The sequence below is a fragment of the Salmo salar genome, chromosome 02 (assembly GCF_965601325.2).
Source record: "Salmo salar chromosome 02, fSalSal1, whole genome shotgun sequence".
Taxonomy (NCBI): domain Eukaryota; kingdom Metazoa; phylum Chordata; class Actinopteri; order Salmoniformes; family Salmonidae; genus Salmo; species Salmo salar.
Window position 1 is genome coordinate 57,306,078 of NC_138292.1, and position 16,381 is coordinate 57,322,458.

General features: G+C 45.7%; 1 protein-coding gene across 1 annotated transcript; it reads left to right on the plus strand.

Moving 5' to 3' along the window:
- Nucleotides 1-2,415: 2,415 nt before the first annotated feature.
- On the plus strand, nucleotides 2,416-14,997 carry LOC100194498 (insulin-like growth factor binding protein 4). Its single transcript, NM_001139586.1, has 4 exons — nucleotides 2,416-2,776; nucleotides 12,134-12,297; nucleotides 12,872-12,997; nucleotides 14,855-14,997. The coding sequence occupies exons 1-4, from the start codon at nucleotides 2,416-2,418 to the stop codon at nucleotides 14,990-14,992; spliced, it is 789 nt and encodes a 262-aa protein (NP_001133058.1). The 3' UTR covers nucleotides 14,993-14,997.
- Nucleotides 14,998-16,381: the final 1,384 nt, after the last annotated feature.

The following is a 16,381-nucleotide window of genomic DNA, read 5'->3' on the forward strand; positions in this document are numbered from 1 at the left end:
GGACAACTGATGTAGTCCAAAATGCAAAATACTTACATTCACTGTGCGAGACTAGACGCTGGTTTCTTGCAGAACGCTGAGACATTTGTTGCATACCCCTGTCGTTTTCTGCTCATTTATTGAGAGAGGGAAGGAAAGAATCTCATCGCTAATAACACGTACCACCCACCTGAGTGGTACTACACTGCCTAGTGAGGTTTGGCCCACGGCCCATGGCCCAGCCTATGGCAGCGGGACACCAGTCTGAAGAATGAAAAAAAAGAGGGAAGGAAAGCACACAAAGCCATTACAATACATGCTGGGTTACCATGGTAAAACACAAGCAGAGGAACATAAAAGAGAATTGGCGTCGTTCCAGCCCTCTGTAAGCCTTGGAACCAAATAGTTGTGAATGAGAAAGATCCTGGACACACACATATACACACATGTACACAAAAGACACAGACACTAACCCGCACGTACACAAAAGACACAGACACTAACACACATGTTGGCGGCCTACTAATTTACATTCTCTCATTTACAAACACGCATCCACAATCAAAACACTCCCAGCTAGTGGTGTAATTCAAAGTTAGCTGGCGAAGCCCTCTGTGGGAGAGTGGAGGCTTTTTCTAAGACCTGTGGGAGCAGGGCTACCACGTGGAGGGCACTGTCCATTTGCCTTTTATAGCTGACCCGCACAGCTAGTTGGAGAGAGAGAGAGACAGAGAGAGAGAGATAGAGTGAGTTTATTTTCATTTTTGTTTATTATCTTTTTCACTTGCTTTGGCAATGTGAACATATGTTTCCCATGCCAAAAAAGCCCCTTGAAATGAATTGAATGGAGAGTGAGTGAGTAAAGGGCAGATGCAGAGGGAGGAAAAGAGGGATGCTGGCGCCTAATGGACTCGTCTTCTCACACAACACACACACTGGCCACACTAACCACGGCCATGTGCAGGAAAGGGACGTGAGGTTGCCCAAGCTTTGTTATTTCTAACAATGCTTTGTCGTTAGCTGGAGGTGTTTGTGTGTGTGTGTCTGTGAAAGAGAGTTTAAGATGGCATGGAAGTGGTTTTCTTTATCTCCTTTGTGTGTATATGAATGCCTTTTACAGCGAGTGAGAATAATAGCTTTCCAGATACGTTTTTCTCTCTGTGTGTGTTTGTGTGTCAGAGTGCAAGTTCATGTTCAGGCTAGTGTGTATTTAGACAGAGAACGAGAGAGGGGGGATGAGAAAGAGAGAGAGGGGAGAGTAGGGGTTAGTGGTTCAAGGCAAGCTATTGTAATGATGCGAGTTAGCAATGTTTTGTGTTCACAGTCATTGTGTTAGGGTGAAGGTGCTGCCAGCTCTTGAGTCTGAATGTGAGAGAGGAGAAGGCTTTAGTTACATATTTTGTCGGTGTGATTCTGTGTTATAAGGGGACAAAAAGTGAGATACTCATTCTGTGAATATTCAACACAGGGAAAGAGAGAGTGAGAGTGGGTACAGAGAGAGTGAACGTGTGTGTGTATGTGTGTGGAGGGTGGTTCAGCTCAGTCTTTCTTCCCTGCAATTCTGTGCGAGCATTCAAGATTGAGAGAGAAAAAGTGAGGGAGAGAGTATGTGTGTGTGTCTGTGTGAGAACATGAGTGAGAGACAGCAAGAGAAAAAGAGAGAGTGAGGGAGAGAGAGTGAGGGAGAGAGAACGTGAGCGCTTAGCCTGGCATTTCTTCCCTGTGCCTTTCAGCTCCTCTCCCCTTGAAGAAGGAGGCGTGTCCATTGGCCAGCAGTATAAATTCCAAGAGGAACCACTCGTGTAGAGCCATTCTCAGGAGCAACCCATTGCACTGCACCCCATATGGAAGAGGAAATTGCTACTCGACTTGAAAAACCTGATGCCCCTTCCCTTCACCTGGACATTGGCAAACCACAGACTTTTCTCTTTGCACTATAAGAGGCTTCATGGGCTCTGTGTGAATTCTACTTGAAGGGAGAAAGACTCACCTAAATTGACCAGTGGACATTTGTTCTACTTCCCAACGTATGAAAAACCACTTTGTGCGACTCAAAGACTTAAAGACTTTCGTTGCATGGGAGAGCAAGGACTAGATATTTAACATTCTTTGATCTACCTGCATTCTTTCTCCAACCTCCCAAACATCCTAGGGCTAGGAAATCAAGCCTAAAAAAAGGCGAGGTTAAACAGCGGGGACATTGTGTTCCAACTCCTGCCAAAACCCCTGCCACCCGAAACACCAACCAGCGGGCAACATCAAAGACCAAAGCCGACAAACGCCTCCCTCCCATTCCTTACCCTCCAAAACTAAAGCAGAGACCAAACAGTTGTGGGTGAGAGAGCAGAGAAACAGAAGGAATACTAACAAACAAACTGCGGGAAAGTGCAAGAGAAATCGAGGGCAAAGATTTGAGATCACGCCTTCGGGACTGCCATGGTGCGAGGTGGCGGTGCGGCTATAGCGCCGCCCTGCTGGGGCCTGTGGGCGGTGGGCGCCCTTTCTCTGGCGACCCTGTGTCTGACGGAGGAGGCCATCCGCTGCCCCGTGTGCTCCGAGGAGCGGCTGGCCAGCTGCCAGCTGCCTGATGGCAGCTGCGAAGAGACGGTGAGGGAGGCGGGCTGTGGCTGCTGCCCCACCTGTGCCCTGGCCAAGGGGGTGCACTGCGGCGTCTACTCGCCGCGCTGCGGCACAGGGCTCCGCTGCTACCCGCCACGGAACGTGGAGAGGCCCCTCCACTCGCTCATGCATGGACAGGGAGTGTGCACCGACGAGAGGGATGTGGAAGAGAACTCAGGTGAGACAATAGGGAAGGTGTGGTTGTGGGACACCGGTATCTTTAGCGCTTGTCCACTGATGGAGCTGTATGTGCAGGTAGTATCAATGGTGGTCACCCTCTGTTAAAAATGGGTGATGCATTGTGTTATCCCACCTTCTTTTCTTCAGTTGTGGTCCAACTCTCCATATTGTATTTTAGGCTACTGTACGCAACACTCTTAGTGGCGCACTGGCATGCCTACCCAGAATTAGGACGTGTGCATGAGAACACCGCCACCTCAATAGCCTCAGTCGTTTTACAGGTTAGTACTGTATATAATATGATGTAGCTGTAAAATCAAGCCTGGCGGACTGGTTGGTATCGCTCTCACACTCTCTCTTCCTCTCTCTCTCATGTTGGATCGTAGCCGGTCCAGTTGGACCATACGCAGTTAAGAGGGCCAGGGTGCCGGGGCTGGGCCAGAGTGTTCTCTCCCTGCTCCCTGTTCTTACCTGAGCCGGGGAGGGTGTGGCAATGTGCTGCTTGTTTGCTCTAATCTCTACTAAGCCTCGGCCCAGAGCACACACACCAGCTCTTCACGCATGGCCTGACCTTGTGTGTATGGATGTATCAAATCAAATCAAATCAAATGTTATTTGTCACATGCGCTGAATACAACAGACCTTACAGTGAAATGCCCACTTACAAGCCCTAACCAGCAATGTAGTTTAACATTTTTTTTAAAATAACAATGAGAACGAATAATTAAAGAGCAGCAGTCAAATAATAATAGAGTTATTAAAGTGACTCTGCATAGGAAATAACAGGGAGTAGCAGTAGTGTAAAAGGGGGGGGGGGGGGGGCAAAGCAAATAGTCTGGGTAGCCATTTGATTAGATGTTCAGGAGTCTTATAGCTTAGGGGTAGAAGCTGTTTAGAAGCCTCTTGGACCTAGACTTGGCGCTCCGGTACAGCTTGCCATGCGGTAGCAGAGATTACAGTCTATAACTAGGGTGGCTGGAGTCTTTGACAATTTTTAGGGCCTTCCTCTGACACCGCCTGGTATAGAGGTCCTGGATGGCAGAAAACTTGGCAACAGTGATGTACTGGGCCGAACGCACGACCCTCTGTGGTGCCTTGCGGTCGGAGGCCGAGCAGTTGCCATACCAGGCAGTGACGCAACCAGTCAGGATGCTCTCAATAGTGCAGCTGTGGAACCTTTTGAGGATCTGAGGACCCATGCCAAATATTTTCAGTCTCCCGAGGGGGAATAGGTTTTGTTGTGCCCTCTTCACGACTGTCTTGGTGTGCTTGGACCATGATAGTTTGTTGGTGATGTGGACGCCAAGGAACTAGAGGCTCTCAACCTGCTCCCCCACAGCCCCGTCGATGAGAATGGGGGTGTGATCCGTCCTCCTTTTCCTGTAGTCAACAATCATCTCCTTTGTCTTGATCACCTTGAGGGAGAGGTGTTGTCCTGGCACCACACGGCCAGGTCTCTGAACAACTCCCTATAGGCTTTATCGTCGTTGATCAGGTCTACCACTGTTGTGTCATCGGCAAACTTATTGATGGTATTGGAGTCGTGCCTGGCCGTGCAGTCATGAGTGAACAGGGAGTACAGGAGGGGACTGAGCACGCACCCCTGAGGGGCCCCCGTGTTGAGGATCAGCATGGCGGATGTGTTGTTACCTACCCTTACCACCTGGGGGCGACCCGTCAGGAAGTCCAGGATCCAGTTGCAGAGGGAGATGTTTAGTCCCAGGGTCCTCAGCTTATTGATGAGCTTTGAGGGCACTATGGTGTTGAACGCTGAGCTGTAGTCAATGAATAGCATTCTCACATAAGTGTTCCTTTTTATCCAGGTGGGAAAGGGCAGTGTGGAGTGCAATAGAGATTGCATAATCTGTGCATCTGTTAGGGCGGTATGCAAATTGAAGTGGGTCTATGGTTTCTGCGATAATGGTGTTGATGTGAGCCATGACCAGCCTTTCAAAGCACTTCATGGCTACAGACGTGAGTGCTACGGGTCGGTAGTCACTTAGGCATGTTACCTTAGTGTTCTTGGTCTGCTTGAAACAAGTTGGTATTACAGACTCAGACAGGGAGAGGTTGAAAATGTCAGTGAAGACACTTGCCAGTTGGTCAGCGCATGCTCCGAGTACACATCCTGGTAATCCGTCTGGCCCTGCGGCCTTGTTAATGTTGACTTGTTTAAAGGTCTTACTCACATCGGATGCGGCGAGCGTGATCAAATTTCCATGCTCTGTGTGTGGGTTTGTATATGTATGCATGTGTTTTTGCGTGTGTGTTCAGTGAATATGTGTGTGTGTGTGTGTGTGTGTGTGTGTGTGTGTGTGTGTGTGGGTGTACGTACACTATATATACAAAAGTATGTCATCCATTCAAATGAGTGGATTGGTCTATTTCAGCCACACCTATTGATGACAGGTGTATAAAATCGAGCACACAGCCATGCGATCTCCATAGACAAACATTGGCAGTAGATGACCTTACTGAAGAGCTCAGTGGCTTTCAACAGGGCACGTCATAAGATGCCACCTTTCCAACAAGTCAGCTCGTCACATTTCTGGCCTGCTAGAGCTGCCCATGTCAACTGTAAGTGCTGTTATTGTGAAGTGGAAATGTCTAGGAGCAACAACGGCTCAGCCTCGTTGTTGCACAAAGTGAGGTCCATAGAGAAATGGTTTGTCGAGATTGGTGAGGAAGAACTTGAATGGCCGGGACAGAGCCCTGACCTCAACCCCATCGAACACCTTTGGGATGAATTGGAATGCTGACTGCGAGCCAGACCTAATCGCCCAACATCGGTGCCCGACCTCACTAATGCTCTTGTGGCTGAATGGAAGCAAGTCCCTGCAGAAATGTTCCAACATCTAGTGGAAAGCCTTCCCAGAAGAGTGGAGGCTGTTATAGCAGCAAAGGGGGGCCCAACTCCATATTAATGCCCATGATTTTGGAATGAGATGTCCAATGAGCAGGTGTCCACATGCTCTTGGTCATGTAGTGTCTGTGTGAGTGTGAACTGAATATAAATGTGTGAGAATACATTATAAGTGTATTTGTATATATTTGTGAGTGTATGCATGAGTGTACTGATGTAGCTGCAGTATATGTTGGCATATGCACCATATGTGTGAATGTATGTCCATCTCTGTGTGTATCCTGTTATCGATCTCAGCATGTTAATACGTGGTCATGCGCGTGTGTGTTGTATTGCAGGGAACTGTGTGTGTGTGTTGTATTGCAGGGATACGTGTGTGTGTGTGTGTGTGTGTGTGTGTGTGTGTGTGTGTGTGTGTGTGTGTGTGTGTGTGTGTGTGTGTGTTTAACAAGAGGAGGTAATAAAAGCTGCCTGTCTGCCTGTATGAAATTACTCTGTAATGGAGTGCGGCCAGTCTCAGGCTATTAGAGCTCTCTGCAATCAGTAATTCATTCTCACTCTCTTCATGGCCCCCATTCCTCCTCCTCCTCACTGGCACTGCAGATTTCTGACTGACTGACTCCTCTTTTACTGGAGTTGTCCTGTTCACTTCCCTCTGCAGACATCTTGATACAACCCCTGTCTTTATCCGCTCACGGTAGTCACATTCTTCTTCCTACTGCAGCAGCAGAGGTCTGGTTCCACTTTAACATCTAATACTGTATGGCTTATCTGCTATTCCTGTTCCATCGTATTCTTCAGATGGCAGCAGATGAAACTGTTCCTGCTTTTTTTATTCTTCCTCTCTTCCCTTCCAAAGCAGGGGGAACTCGTAGGCAGTTTTTCACGGTGGCGATTTGTATTATGCCAAAGAAGTTTGGTAGCGATCGTAAAAAACGCACCGCATATGAAGCAATTCACTAATTTGTTCCAGATTTCATCCACACTGATTGTTCCAACATCGCTTCTTTCACCAGCACCACTGCCGTGACCTCCAAAGGTTATTGGTAATGGCAGTGAACCATCTACCAGTTCCAAGCAGCACAGCAAGGCAAGACTTTGGACAGACTTGAACAGCCCTCAACTTCCAAGCTGCGTCTGACATGGCACACTATTCTCAGGGCTCTGGTCAAAAGTAGTGCTCTGCTTTAGGGAGAATAGGTTGCCATTTTGGATGCACTTCCAGAGACTCAAGTCTCCAATCGTCTCCAGCACTGCTGCACCAGTTTCCCCCTGGGCCTGGGTGAGTTGCTGCTCCTCTCCCCCTGCCTCGGAGCGCATCGCCCACCGTCCAGCTCTGCTAGGATGAGCTCATCGGCACGCCTGCTGCCAGAGCAGAAATGAGAGCCTTCTGCTCTGTGCGAGGCCAGCCTAGGTTAGGCCAGCACATAGCGTGACTAAACGGAATCAGAGAGAGGGGGAAAGCTGTTTAGTGCATGATAAAAGGTTGACTGTCTTGGTTTTGGCTTCGTACCGTCCTCTGCATTGCTTAATCTGGCTGAATGTTTTTCCCTAAACATTGTTTACTGACTGACTTCGCCGTCAACGCCATTGTGTTGTCCATTTGAGGCGAGCAGCGCTGAAGTAGAAGTGGGCTAAAGGGTGAAGGTTCAGCGGTTTGGGAGTTCTCGTAAACTCTCTCGACAAGCTAGGGAGTGTCAGCGATTGATGAAATGCTAAACGGTGTCGAAATGTTTGGATGTTTTGTTTTCAGTGTTCTGGAATCCTACTATCCCAGTGTTGAGCTTCGGTTGACCCCCCCCCCCCCCCCCCCCCGAGTCCTGTCATAAAGCAAAATACCCCCCAATGTAGCCCTACTCAATAAGTCTTACATCAACACTTCAGTGCAGCGCCTCTGAAACCCCATGCGCCAGAGAGACAGGAAGAAATGGGAAAGAGAGAGAGAGAGAGAGAGAGGAAGAGAGAGGGAGTATAAGAAAAACCCAAGCCACAAGTATAGTTCCTTTGTGGCACATTTGCCGGGTTTATCCATTATTAAACCGAGGGGTACATCTCCTTGAGACGCTTCCCGCACTGCCCCAGACCTAGCAACAGTGAACATGTCTGATAAAAATAGAAGAGGGTTTTTAAAAAATGGAACGGATTCCCAAAGACGAGGACACCATAGGGGGAAGTGTATGACTGATCCTGAATTGACAGCACATGTACAGATGAAATGCTACCATAAAGCAGCAGTCCCAGAGACTGAGATGCTACCTCATATCCCAATGAAACGGTCAGTACTCAGAATATAACATTTTCATACGTTTTGTAAATAAACTTTTCCCAAAGCTAGCCTACCATTTCCATGGACTGACGCACAGACCATTCAAATCTGAGGAATACATGTCCAGATGCTATCTACTGTACGCCTTCTGTTGCATTCCTTCAAGTTCAAAGCTGCAGTATTCGTAAACTCAATTTCCATAGCAACTGTAAGTACTGGAGTACATTCTGCATCTTATCATGTCCTGCAAATCTCATGCAGTTCCTTAATAACGGATTCTTAGAAACTCTCTCTCAATCCTAATTCTTAGAAATCTTTATGAGGGCTTGGAATCCATTCAGACATTCCGACTGGGTCTCCTTTGGTGTCATTTTCAAATGCTTCACGAACCTTTTAAACTTGGAAATGTATAGTATTTACAAGCAGATACAGATGTCAATGGAAATGTCATTACTGACATAAGGTGTTGCGAATGCCATTCCTGCTGGTGGTAAGCTTGCAGGAGCTACATGTGTCTGATGTACAGTATGTATCTGCATTTAGGCAGGCCTATCGGTGGCACTTCTAGTTAACCATCTGTTCTTGTCAACCATCCACAACTCCTGTTCTTCTTATGATGTGAGGAAAAAACACTTGTCTGTGTGCTCACTGGAATTATGAAACTGAAACAATAATTTCTCTGTGGCCACTGAGGATATGTTGGGGAATAGGACAAACCAATTGCAGATGTCCCTGATGGCGTGTTTTGGTCCTTATTATTTGCTTACTTTGGGTATTTATCCCATTCGTACAGCTGGGCTTTCTGCAGCAGAACGCAGTAAATGTGATTAGCTAATTGATCCCTCCATGGAACCGTGGATTTAGGACCCCTCCTGGTGTCGGAGCTGTGGAGACAGAGATGCACAAACAAACCAACTGACTCTGAGTAACAACACAGAGCGATGATGAGCGCTCGCTAGCTGGTCGTAAAATTCAAATACGCCTAATCCTCGGAGCACAGTGAAATCAAAGTCCCTCGTAAACTGTGTGAGTTCATGTGTGAACGTATTAAACAGCAACCGCTCCCATCATGCTTTGTTTGGAAACATTCCATGCAAACACTTATATTACAAACATCTGGCAGGGGATTCAGCCAATGGTGCATTGTTTGAACAGTCGTTCATTAATTTTGAGTTAAGCCTGTTGTTATGTATTTATGCACAGTTTGCACACTAAACATTTAATTTATACATTCAATGACTCACTTATCTAATGATCCAGAGACTCAAATATACTGCAATCAAAATGTGCTTAATCACTACGAACAATGTTACTATTGGCACGAGTAGTGTGTTGCTGTAATGTTTTGTGTTGTTGTATTTTGGTGCATGATCCTGTTTTGTGGGATATTCTTACTGTACATGAGCAAAAACCACCCAAACCAACCAGTAATTATGGTTCAGTTCTTATTTCATGGATAATTCATTTTGTCCACTTTTGTGCGGTACCTACCTCTATTTATGGCTGCTATATGCTTTGAGCAGAGAAGTCAAATGAAAGTTGAAGAAAAAAAAGGGAAGGGTCGTTTTGAGCACATCCCTTTTTATTGTAATAATGTCCACATGTATTATTTTACAGTATAGAAATATGCCACACAAAGCACTATGGACCAATAAGCTTAAAATACCCCCAAAAAGTAGAGGGTAACACTTTAGTTAAACACATTGTACACATTCTTGCTAATGCCAGCTTACATAAAGAGCAATGACTTGACATAAGATATGCAGTGGGCGACAAATTGTGTCAAACGTGCACTATTTACATTTAAGCGTGCCAAACGCCCACTGTCTCCTCACCCAGATTTCCACTGATGCAATGACAGCTGACGATAAGCATCTCGCTAGCTGACATACTATAATGCTATATAGCGTAACGACGTCCAGCCTACGGAGCCAGACATGTCCCCCGGGACAGTGTTGAGACTAGTTCACACGCTCCATCCAGACTCCCAGTGACAGCTGCAACTGGAACATTGGAGTTCCATGCCACCCTCTGAACCTCTGTGGGCTGGGAGTGGGAACACACCACCAACATTCCCTGGCAAACACCTCACTGGAGGAAGGTGAAGTCAGAGCAAATGACTGAAAAATGGTTTGGATCTGGGTCGGTTGCAGACTAGTTTGCATTAATTCAATGATATGACGGAAGATGACGATGGTTTGAGGGATCCAGCAGCTCTTGAACACACGTTAACTTTACATGAACCTCCCTGTTGACATGTTCATGACCTTTGGTTTTTAAACGCTGTCAAAACAGAGGGAAATGATAGAACCTTTATCAGAACAGTCGTAAAATCGAGTCTTTCTTTATCTTGGCTATGCACCTGTGGCTGGGGTTGGATGCGAGTGCATACTGCACACTGTCCATACTTGTGTTCCTCATCATAGCTCTTGACAAAGGACTCTAGCTGAAATGGTTAGCCCTGGCTTCCCCCCCCCCCGTTTGTTTAACATTATCAATTTTTATTAAAAGAAGATTATACTTGGATTTTTTCCTGGAGTGTGTCCCGTCCTTTCTATTATTCATCATAGCAGCCTGACTTGTGCCTTAGCCTGCCTGTGTTTGAAACTGAGATGTTGACACAATCCTCCTGAAACCACACAATGAAGCAGCAGCTTCCTCCCCGGAGAACAGCGGTGGCAGCAAACAGGACATGGCACCCCTGACCCACTTTTAAATAACTTTGGGCTTGTATGAAATGGCACTCCAAAAGAGCATGGATTCGGCAAACCGCTAAATAGCAAAAGAGGGAAAGAAGAATTTATAGGGAGACGGGAAAACAGCTGCAGTCGTGCTGGGTCTGGCGGAAAGTGCTGATGAGTAAAGCCAACAGAAACATACAAACCCCCGGTCGACAGAACACAGCCTGTCAATCAACTTCAGAGCAACTCCCTCACCTCAACCTCATGTAGAGAGGTACGGTATAGAAATGTAAACCTCTCGTCTCATTACTGAAATATGACTAGAATAGCTAATGGCAAAACCCTTTACCCCAAGTCTGAAACAGCCAAAGGTCACCTTACCTCATGAGTAGGCTAGTCTATCCATTGTTCAATAACAAAAATAACTTCACAACAAAACCTGTTGATAGCTAATTGCTATTTAATCCTAATTACAGAGTGAATTCCCTTCGAAAACGTGGAAAGGTCAGAGAGGGCAATGCAGAAGATCTGACTATGAGAGATAGTAGGTTCCCCGAAGCAACTGGTATTACGCCACATTGACGTGAGACGCCATCGTTCCAGTGATCTGACAGACAAAGCTCAAGGAAGCACAAAAGCCCAGGCTCTGGGTGCTATGGTTGCAGTGCCAACCCATGAAATGCCACAGGTCACAAGCAGAACAGCAAAGAACAGTTGGTGGGGGGGAAAAATGTGTTTGAGTTACCAACCAACCCTGCAAAGCCCACAGGTGAACAGTCAAGCCAGAACAAAACAGCTGTAAAGCTCTCCACACTCCATACGTTTGCCCACCGGCACCTTGCGACACTGCTAAATACCCTCTTCCAATCTCCATCTGGCACAGTGAGGGTTTCTTTTGCTGTAGGGGAGATGGAGGGGGGGGGGGGGGGGGGGGGCAGTTCCTGAGGAAACAGCTGGCTGCCTGCAGGGCCAAAGAACTGGAGAATTATTGCAAGGTAAATGTGGCGCAGGCCACAATGGGTAGGCAGACTGTACCCCTGATGAGTGGGAACACCACTGTTTGTCCTTGATGCTAAGCCTGGTTCTTAGCCTACAATTCCCCATGGTGTTTTCATCAAATCAAATCAATTGTTATTGGACACATACACATATTTATGGAAAGATATCTCTCTGTTGGTATGACAACATTTGCGTTGGGTCAGATCAGTGATATACTGTAAATTAGGTACATTAAATTATACATTTTCATGCAATCGACAAATTGCGAAAAGCCTCTGAGAGGCGGTGTAATTGACAGAGAAGCTTGTCAAAAATGGCATGGTCTATTGTTTCAACTCTTGTGGTGTGACACGTATGAGTTGCGACCTTGTATGGGTTGGGATTGCGAGACTTTCATGTGTTGTGTAGGTTGTAGCTCCAGAGGTTTCCCTTGTAAAAAAAAAAGGTCTCTTGACATTGATGGGACTTACTGGATAAATAAAGGTTTAAATAAAATGTCGGTGACTTGTAGTGTTGTGACTCAACGTTAACTGTTGTGTCCCACAGCGATGGACAGGCAGGATGAGATCATCCCTGAGCACCCCAATAACAGCAACATCCGCTGCAGTCCCCAGGACAAGCGCTGCATCCAGAAGACCCTGGCCCGCCACCCCGCCAAATCCACCAATCAGAGAAGCAACAACGCCAGGGAGGACCCAAAGGCTGCCCTGGTGAGAGCACCAACCACCGTTCACCTCCGTATAGGAAAAGATTACACATAAAGGTTACGTATAGGAAAACATTACATACTCACATTTAAAGTATTTGAGCAGGTGCTGGATATAAAAAATAATGTCACCCCATAACTTTCAACTAGAGTCTCGTTGAGTCTTGTTACTAGACCGACACAGGTCTAACAGGTGTTTTCAATGACTATTTAACAGATCAAAATCCATGAGTTTAGCAGTTGGGTTACAAACGGCATGTAACCTATTCGTTATTTTCAGCCCTCATCATTTAATGGTCATCTCATGAAACGTAACCCAGGTGTTCACTGAAATCAACAACAAAGGGTAGTATAAAACTCTTTGCCATTTCCAGATACCTACAGGGACGTATATAAGCATACATGGGCGTACATTTTCAAACATCTACATGGGCACACTAGCCTGGGTACCAGTCTGTTTAGCTGACATTCCACTCCTTGTTCTCCGTGTCATATGCCAAAGAGTAACATGACAGGAGTGGCAAGGAGTGGAATGATAGCTGAACAGATTTACGACTAATTCCACTGGTCGTCCTCAGGCTCCATGTCGTGCTGAGCTGCAGAGAGCGCTGGACCGACTGGTGTCCAACACTCGCACCCATGAGGATCTCTACAGCATCCCCATACCCAACTGTGACAAGAACGGAGACTTCCATGCCAAGCAGGTTTGTTGACTGACAAGTAGTCATTATCCCAATGGTATCTATATTATGCACTATTCAGGAAGTACTCCGACATACTCTGAAATGGCACCTTATTTATTCCCTATGTAGTGCACTATTTTTAACCAGAGCCCTATTGGCCACTACCAAAAAAGTAGACCACTATAAGGGATATCGTGCCAATTTGGATGCAGACATTTATCCAGGTAGTCTGTGGAGAAGGTCTTTAGCAAGGGAGATCCGATCGTCTATTATTCACTCGGTCTGGTATCAGACAGGCACATACGAACACACCACGCAAACAATCCCCTCTAACATTGCCACGGCTCTATTAGCCAAAACACAAAATGGCCCTGTAACAGCATTGTTTTATGTGAGCATTTTCTCCTACCAAGACTCCACATCTACAGACAAGCGGAGTGATTTATCAAAGAAAAATCGTGCTGAACCGTGTGCGTACAACACAACACAGTGGTTAACCTAAAAGGGTTGACAGTAATCGCTTCATTGCAGTGATAGATGTCATTAGCTTTTCGAAAAGCAATTATTTCTCGCTATGTCTGAAATGGGCGACTTTGTAGATAAGACTGGGAAGAATCTGAGAACATGGAGCTAGATAAGGCTTGTTGCTCTGTAGAGCTGAATACGCTACGAAGCAACAGGCGTAGCAGAGTCAGTCAGTGATAAAAGGCTTACCCTGCCAAGAGCATCATAGTCTGGGGTTAGGCTTGATTGTGTAACACATTTAAAGTCTGCTCTTTATAGTGTGTAAAAGGCATCTGTTTACTGTTTAACTATAATTGCATTGTGGTAGAACTTTACGGCACCCTTTGTGAGCATAACTAAGGTTATGAGAGGTCATCTGGCATCTTTTCATTGCACAGGAGGAATCTCAATAGGAAAGCTGAGCCAGGCTGATGGGGTGTTTCAAAACCACCCCAGGTTATGTACAGATACTTATCACTCAGTGGTTATGACTCATACAACTTTGAGATTGTATTCAATTGATCCATATTCACACTGGTGAGATTGAGGGGGCTTGAGAGAAAGTTCTTAACAAATGGAACAATGTCAAATATAACAGTGGTTTTGAATTTGAAGGTACCTCAGGTTTGAATTTTAAGGTACCTTAAAGATGGAATCCGCAGTAGGGTGGAAACATCGCCATTGACCGCCCTACCACCGTTGTTATTGTTTTTGTTTCCGAGCTGATGAGTCGTGCAGCATGGTATAAAAAAAAAAAAAAATGGGCATTACATATTGCGCTCTTCTATTGTGCGTGCAATGATGTCCGAGGATGACAAAAAGTGTTTGTTGTTTGCAGTAACTTCTTTGTTGTTGTAATATCACAAACGGACGTGGCGTTTCACCGTTAAGTAATCCAGCTTTAAGGGAACTAAGTGCTATTAAGAAACTGCAATAGCTTATGCCAGAGTTCCTGCGGTTTTCTGAGCCAAGTTTTCTGAACCAAAAATATATATTTCGTTGTTGGACATAAAATACTATAGAATCACCAGGAAATCAGCTCAAAGTTATTTAATTTAGGAAATCTGTTCCCAAGTATTCCCACGCATAAATAGAGAGGCATATGTGATCGTATCACAATGTAATCAAGGTTTGAAATGACTCTGTTTTTGTCAAATAGTATATCTGTTTGAGATTCTTGCGGCCAATTTGCAGTGTACAAATTATTTATAACTATGTTCCAGCCCCCGACCATCCGCTCAAGGAAAAATCGGTCCATTGCTGAATGTATTTGGGGACCTCTACCTTATGCCATTGATCTGTATCATATGCCTATCATGCAACAAATGCCATTTGGCTCGTGACTGATACCTGTCTTGTTTCTTGTGTCTACAGTGCCAGCCAGCACGTGACGGGCAGCGGGGAAAGTGCTGGTGTGTAGACCAGAAGACGGGCATGAGGCTGCCAGGGCCCCTGGAGCTGCGGGGGGAACTGGACTGCCACCAGCTAATGACTGCAACCATGAGAGAGTGAGGATGGGACCGGCGGGGCCCCTGGGGGGCCAGGGCTAGGGCTTAGGGCCAGCCAAATTCTACTGGTGCTGTTTAGTTACAACTATGGAAGGAAAGGACTTAACCCTAAAGCCTCGCTTCACGTGAGGCTAACGGTACTTGCTTGATATGAAAAAGATAAAAGGAAACCATAGAATTTTGCTATTTTACTATTGTTTGTTTTCGTGTGTGAGTGTATGTCTGTATGCATCTTTTTGAGCACATGTGTGTATTTTACGATTCTGTGAAGTTAGGCAGATGCTCTTGCTTTAAATAACAGGTGGCAAACAACAGGCCCCCGAATACAAGTGTTGTAATCATTCTTCTCAAAACAGGACAACATTGGTTTTGTGTAGTCTAGTTGAACTCTGATTTCCATCTCTTAGCATCTTTGAAACAAAAAAACATAAAAACTTTACACATGAGTTAAGTGTCCTAACATGACTCACCATCGACCATTCAGCAGCAGCTATAGAAAATAATGAATATTGGTAAGTGTGTGCGTGAGAGAGAATCACCAATTGATGATGAGCCGTAGCTTTTCGCAACATTTGGAGACATGAAGTGAAAAGAGAGATTACTTTTGAAAGAATAAACTGTACCTCTGAGAGAAACCCAGAATAGATGTGCTTTATCGCTCTCCCCCTTCTCTCCCTCCTCTCCACATCCCCCCTTCTCTTTGACTGGGAGCTCTCTCTCTCTGGCTTATTTCTCCAGGGGGACTGGCAGCATAGCTGGGCTCAGGACTCTGTACACTGCTGATAGGATAATCTTGTTTCTCCAGCTGGGGTTGAAGTACTAAGACGCCAGTGCTGCTGCTCTCATGTTTGTATGAATATGCTTCTATATACAGGATTTCTGTCTAACCAAGAGACTGCTTGTTGGTAGTATTGTGTAGTTTATAGTGGTGCTATACACTCATTGTGCCAAAAATGTTTTTTTTCCCCCTGTGCTTTTTGGGGGATTGTTTTTAGAAGGAGACAGAGATACAAACTCCCAGATGAGGGGGACGATCTTAGAATGGCCTAAATGTGTAACTGACCACAAATACTGTCTAGCTGTCACACAAATATCTCCAAGTTTTTATACTACATTGATGAAATAAAACATACAAGTAAATACACGGATATCAGTGGGAGCATTACTATAGTTAACCGCCTGACTGTTTCATGGACTAATGTAGTGACTTTGCATGATTGTAGCATGTGTGGCTAGTGACAACTTCTTACGGCTAGAAGAGAAGAGGACTTTATGACTGCATGATGAAAAAACACGCTCTAGACAGCCTCTGCAATTGCTAGCTAGCTGAAACGTTCGGAGAAACGTCAGATGTCTATATAATAACATTATAAACCTCACTGAGAGATAGCAT